Source organism: Selaginella moellendorffii, unplaced genomic scaffold (genome assembly GCF_000143415.4).
Source record: "Selaginella moellendorffii unplaced genomic scaffold, v1.0 SELMOscaffold_18, whole genome shotgun sequence".
NCBI lineage: Eukaryota > Viridiplantae > Streptophyta > Lycopodiopsida > Selaginellales > Selaginellaceae > Selaginella > Selaginella moellendorffii.
In genome coordinates this window covers 488,084-494,557 of record NW_003314279.1, presented here as the reverse complement: position 1 = coordinate 494,557, position 6,474 = coordinate 488,084, and the positions used below count along the sequence as shown (strand labels likewise).

Below are 6,474 nucleotides of genomic sequence, written 5' to 3'. Positions count from 1 at the left end.
CTTTCCATTGGTGTGGTTTCTAGGGCAGCAAAGGCGCGCGGGTACAAGCTTCCGGCAAGAAAGAATGCGACTGGGCATCCCGGCAGCTGAGCTGACCTAGAAAGGTTTGCAGGGCTAGAGATGTTTAGCAGGCTGGGTTTCGGCGGCGGCGCTCCACCAGGGACACCCAAGAGGATTGTGGAGCTCGATCCGGCCACCGCCGCGGCAGCGCCGCCCGCGGCTCCAGCGTCCAATGCTTCCAATGGCACAGGTCCGGCAAAGGCGATCCGGCTCGTCTATTGCGATGACAAGGGGAGATTTCGGATGGATGCTGAGGCCGTGGCGGCATTGCAGCTGGTCAAGGGGCCGATTGGCGTGGTGTCGGTGTGTGGGCGAGCCCGGCAGGGGAAGAGCTTCATCTTAAACCAGGTACTTTTGCTTGTGTAACTCTGTCTAGTGTTTTTCTTTTCCTTTTGCCATCGTGCTTGTTTTTAATACGTCCAGCGCATAGCTGCTAGGCCGGAGTAGCGGATTTCAAGTGGGTCCGACTCACCGACCATGCACCAAAGGACTCTGGATGTGGAGCGCTCCGATCAAGAGGTTTGCTCCGGATGGAACGGAGTATAATCTTCTCTTACTCGACAGTGAAGGAATCGATTCTTATGATCAGACGGTATGTTGGTTTCTTTGGGTTTTTCTTGCGGTCTTTTCTTTTTAAACTCGTCGTCCTGTTCTTCAATGTAGGGAACGTACAGCACGCAGATCTTCTCACTCGCGGTGCTGTTGTCCAGTATGTTCGTCTACAACCAAGTACGTGTCGTCTTCTTGCGAAACCAAGAAAAAAGAACGACTACTGATAACTTATCCATGGAATTTCTAGATGGGAGGAATTGACGAGGCTGCCTTGGATCGTTTGTCTCTGGTAACGGAAATGACAAAGCACATTCGCGTCAGGGCTTCGCAAAAGACTACGACTGCAGACGAGCTTGGACAGTTCTCTCCAGTTTTTCTCTGGTTGCTCAGGGTAAGTATTTCACCTTATTTTCTTATAGCTTCTAATATGTAATGTGTAGGACTTCTATCTCGATCTTAATGAAGACGGACGGAGGATTACACCCAGGGAATACCTCGAGTCCGCTCTGCAGCCAATGCCTGGAAGTGGCAAAGCAATTTATGCCAAGAACGAGGTTTTCTTATGATTGACTATGTCCAAAGCTAGTGCCATTTTCTTTTTCCAGATTCGAGAGTCCATCCGTGCTTTGTTTCCAGACAGGCATTGCTTCACTCTTGTGCGGCCCGTGAATGAGGAGCATGACCTCCAGAGACTTGATCTTTTACCAGTACGTTGTCGCTATTTCGGTCGTTCGTTCCTCATACAGCCTTGCCTACAGATGGAGAAGATGCGATCTGAATTTCGTCTTGGATTGGATCATCTCACAAAATTCGTTATCGAGAGAACTAGGCCGAAACAGCTTGGGTCCACTGTGATGACAGGTCCCATGCTTGCAGGTCTAACACAGTCTTTTCTGGACGCTATAAACGCAGGTGCTGTCCCCACAATTGCTACATCGTGGCAGGTAATGCTTGCCCCATTTTGTTCTCTTTGATTATTTTCTCTCTACTGTACAGAATGTTGAGGAGAATGAGTGCCGCCGTGCGTACGATGTGGCGTTGGAGACTTACATGAGGTCCTTTGATAAATCGACACCTCCAGACCTGGTAACCATTACTAGAACTCAAGTCAGATCGTTTACGATTTTGTCTTACAGAATGCTTTGCAAGAAGCATACGACAAAGCATTCCAAGCTTCTCTCTCTGTGTATAATGCTGAGGCTGTCGGAGCGGGTCCTATCAGGTCAAAGTATGAAAGACAGTTGCAAACGGCTCTAAGAAAGCATTTCGAGGTATTTACATTTGTTTTCCATTTATGCATCGTATCAGCTTTCTTTTTAGGACTACAAGCAAAGGTCTTCAATGGAAGCAGAGCTGAAATGCGTGAAAGTGATTGAAGGCATGGATGATAAATTAAGAATGGCATGCCACTCGCCAAATGCTTCCCTGGATCAGATATTGCAGGTAACTTTTTTTTTTTTTTTTTGCAATATAACTATAAGCGCTTTACAGTTATTAAACGAGCTAATTGTACAATACGAGAAATCGGTTTTTGGACCTGCCAAATGGCAAAAACTTGTAAAATTTATTCAACAGAGGTGAGTAACATGTTTCTTAGAACTTGGCCTTACAAAACTTCTGGTCTGTTGCAGCTTGGAAGGATCAATCAGCGATCTATTTAAGAAAATTAGTCATCATGCAGCATCACAAGCTTCAAGTCTTGATTTGAAATGCCGTTCGCTGGAAGATAAGCTTGCACTGACCGGACGACAGATAGAAGCTGCGCAAAGAGAATCCATGGACTGGAAGAGAAGGTATGAAGCAGCCATAGCGGACTACAAATCTTCTAGTGAGCTCTCGGCTGGCCAGTACGCAAGTCTCCAGAGTAAACTTGGCAAGTCAGAAGAGAAGCGGGTTAGCCTTGCACAGCAGCTGGAAGTAGCGCTGAAGGAAGCCCTGGAGTGGCAAAAAAAGTTTGAGCATGCGTCTGGGGACCGACGCTTAGTGGAGGAGAGGCAAAGATCCGAGCTTTCGGCACTTCAAAGCAGGTGTAGTGCTGCGGAAGCACGACTGGCGGCTGCGCGTGAGCAGGCCGATTCGGCAAAGGAGGAGGCCGCCGAATGGCGGAGGAAACATGACTCTGTGACCAATGAGTCCCGCTCATCCGCTGAACGGTTCAATGCGCTTCGGGAACGTGGAAACAAACAACAACAAATGAGAGAAGATGCGCTGCGAACCGAGTTTGCCTCTAAGTTGTCGCAGAAGGTTTGTTTCTGGATGTGCGTATTTTCCCATCTTTCTGATTTTCATCTGCCAGGACACTGTACTAAATGAGACGAACGCGAAGCTGGAGCAGAGCGAACGCCTTGTTGCTGATTTGAAGGCCCGCATGCAGGTTGGGCTCTTCGTGTTTCTTTTACTTTTCTTAAACTCGGCAACTGTTCTTTCAGGCTCACGAGGCCAAGGCGCTTGCGGAAGAAGAGGAGCTCGTTGCTCTACGCGAAGAGTCGAAACACTACCAAATGATGGCGATGGAGAGACTGGCCGGCATAGAGAAGGCGGAGCGGCATGCCGAGGCCCTGGCCAGGGAGAAGGAGGGCTTGTTGCAAGAGCTAGAAACCGCAAAGGTGGCGGAGCAGGATGCGTCGACCAAGTGCCAGTCCCTGGAGAGGCGGCTGGAAGAGCGGGAACATGAGATGGAGGTCCTGCTCCAGGAGGCTCACGAGCAGAGGATCAGCACAGTGCACGTCCTCGAGGGGCTACTGACATCGGAGCGAGCAGCACACGCGGAAGCCAGCGGCAGGGCCGAGGCACTGTCAATCCAGCTCCAGGGCGTCCAGGCGAAGCTCGACTCGTTCCAGCACGAGCTGGCCACGTCCCGGCTGAACGAGACGGCGCTGGAGACGAAGCTGCGAACACAGGCGGAGTCGTCGGGGAGGAGGAAGCGCGGGTCGGATGACAAGGAGCCGGAGATGACGCCGCCGCCGAGCGAGAGCCTGGGGCGGAACAAGAGGCCTCGCCTGGACCTCAACTTTGACAATGGCAGTAGCCTGGGGTTCACTCCGGGGGAGAGTATGGACGATCATGCCAGCACCGAGCAGCAACAGCAGCAGCAGCAGCAAAACCAAAATCAACAAAGCCAGCAGCGTGACTATCGCAAGCTCACGGTTGCGCAGATGAAACACGAGATGACCGAGGCCGGGTATGGCGCAAAGGTGATGCAGCTGCGCTCCAACACGCCCAAGAAGGAAGTCGTGGCTTTGTATGAGGAGTGTATGTTTCCCAAAGCATGAAGACCTTTTTCTTCTTCATCTCAATGAATCCTCCAGCTCCCAAAAGAGTGACCTCCACATTCTCAAGCCTCTCAATCAGCCCAGCAATCATACTCTCTACCTCTAGCCATGCTATTCTTAGTATTTTTTTTTACTTTTGTTTCAGTCCCCATAAAGCTTAAGATTAAAATACCTATTTAACTTTTTTTGTCATTATTTGTTTTGGCCATCTATATTTGCCATGGGTGGATGCATTAATTGCTCCAGTTTTATTTTATTATCATGATCATTTAAAGGCTGGTCATTTTGGGGGGAAGAAGCATGCTTCTTTTTTGTGGAAAGAGTTTTTCCTTTGTTATCAAGTGGGAAAAGAAGGACAAATGAACATCATATAACACAATAATTAGTATGGTGCATTGCATCAAATTTACCCCCTAGCAAATTGATCACACAGCTGTAGTGAGCATTGCTGGCATGTACCTAAAGAATTGTGTATTGGTAAAGTAAATTTAAATTAATAATGGATAAAATTTTAAATATCAAGGATACAAATATACATATTTATGGTCAATTATACCCTTGACAAGCATTATATATACATAATATCCTAAAATGGTTTAGAGAATTTCATAATTATCATAATTGTGAGTTCATCCTACAGGAAGATGGACAAATAATTTTGTATTCTGGAAAAACAAGTTATAATTTTGTCCCCAAAAATTAATTATAAAAATTCAAAAAACTATTTTATAAGATTTATTTCACTTCAAGATGATTGTAATTTAATTCTTTATGAATCTCATCAAAAACTATTTTCTAGACACAATAATTATACCAAAATGGGATTCACATACATATCCTTGCTAATATTTTAATGCTACAAAATTTCCTTTACCTTTACTCTTCCATTGATGATGATGCCAAGTAAAACCAATTAAAATAGAAACAAAGCTTTTAGTTAATACCCTCCTAATTTATAGGGTCCTCTAAATAAATCTAGTTTAAAGCTAGTGATTCAAACCATGAAATGGGTCACTCATCCTGCAGGTATATATCAATATTTGGATTTAGTCAATGTTTGTTGCCTCTTAGCTTAATGCCATATGGGACCTCTAATTTGGCAGCCACAGAATATGGTAATGTTGGCATGGCATGGCATATAGGTACAATTTGCCTTTTGTGTGTCTCTGTGTTAATTCCACAGTTGAAAAAATAAATTATAGAGGAGTACACTTAGTTTTGGCTTGGAGGAGGGTCTGTTTGGGATCATTGAATTCCTGTGCAACATCAAAACAATTCCACTTCCTATGATTGTGAAGACCTTAAATTAATGTTACCTGCAATATGACAATAATGGGTATTATGAGCTGCTGAACGATTTAATTGCTAGGACACTGTGCTAAATGAGACAAGTGCAAACTGCGTAATTGTTCTTCAAAAGCCAAGGTACAATGCATGAATAATTCAGTAGTAAAGACTCTTTAAATAATTTCTTAAATACCTCTATGCAATAAAGTACGCAATATACCAAGTTGCAAAGCATATGACTAACTGTATAGCCAATTTCACTGTTGGAGCACCTGCATCCCCAAACTAAGGGAAGTGAGTCATCCTGTTGCTAAGGACTGCAGCAATGAGGAGTAGTGTGAGGCCCAAAGCCACTAGGAGCCCAGCGTTTGGAATCTTTTGTTGTCTAATCCTTGATAACCTTGACTAGCAATTGCTAGTCACCAATAAATTGACATATTATTTTTGAGAAATTCATGCCATTGAATTGCCTCTCAACTCAAGGCACGGTGTGCCATGGAAAACCATGATCTTTGCCTATGCACTGATCACAAGGCCTAGGATACCTTCAGCAGTTCCAGAGGAATGAGGTGATTCGTAACATGTGTATCATTCCACCATGGGTGATTGATAAACACCTGCTTTAACAATGGTAGCACACCCAATTTGCTCCATCATCCAGGATCAATGTGAACAATGTGATCCTTAACATGTACATGCAATGCAGTAGCATGGACAACACCAAGGCCAAATTGCATGCCATCCAGGACAAAGATCTCTTGAACAATGATGGTGGTGGTATATGTTTAAAATAGACATCCCAACTTGAAATGTGTACAATTGAAAGGCTTTTTCATCCAGTTTTCAGTCTTAGGAGTTAGGACAATCATGAAAATTTATTAAATATGGAATATTGCTAAATTATGAATTTAGATGCAGGACGAACGCGATTATAATCTCTACATTTTGTAGATATACCCAATTAACAAATTTAAACACTTTCATAAATAATCAATAGAACTGAACAAAATTAACACATAAGGCATAATAACAAAAGTGTCTTGGCAGACTTTAGTGAATATTGAGGTTAGTCAAACTCTCCAAAATGTTGCATATCCCATTCACAAATGTATTAGTACATTAAAACACAGTATCCCTATGTGTCCTCCTTTATTGCGTTTGGGATGAGTCGCTCATCCCCTGAAATATTCAATGATGTGGAAACAAGAAGTTGATCTCTCAAAAGGTGTATTCTGGCATTTGAAGGGTGGGCTCCTCGCATCTCTTAAACTCGGTAACTGCAAAGGAAGAAGAAATTGGGTTA

At 44.5% G+C, this 6,474-nt stretch overlaps 1 protein-coding gene across 1 annotated transcript; it reads left to right on the top strand.

Annotated features, from left to right (window-relative positions):
* LOC9640429 (guanylate-binding protein 1) lies at positions 1-4,068 on the top strand. The gene is made up of 14 exons (XM_024676954.1): positions 1-408; positions 491-652; positions 724-789; positions 860-1,003; positions 1,053-1,166; positions 1,218-1,319; positions 1,371-1,556; positions 1,609-1,698; positions 1,749-1,883; positions 1,933-2,055; positions 2,104-2,189; positions 2,244-2,856; positions 2,909-2,986; positions 3,042-4,068. The coding sequence occupies exons 1-14, from the start codon at positions 121-123 to the stop codon at positions 3,882-3,884; spliced, it is 3,030 nt and encodes a 1,009-aa protein (XP_024532722.1). The 5' UTR covers positions 1-120; the 3' UTR covers positions 3,885-4,068.
* The last annotated feature ends 2,406 nt before the right edge of the window (positions 4,069-6,474 follow it).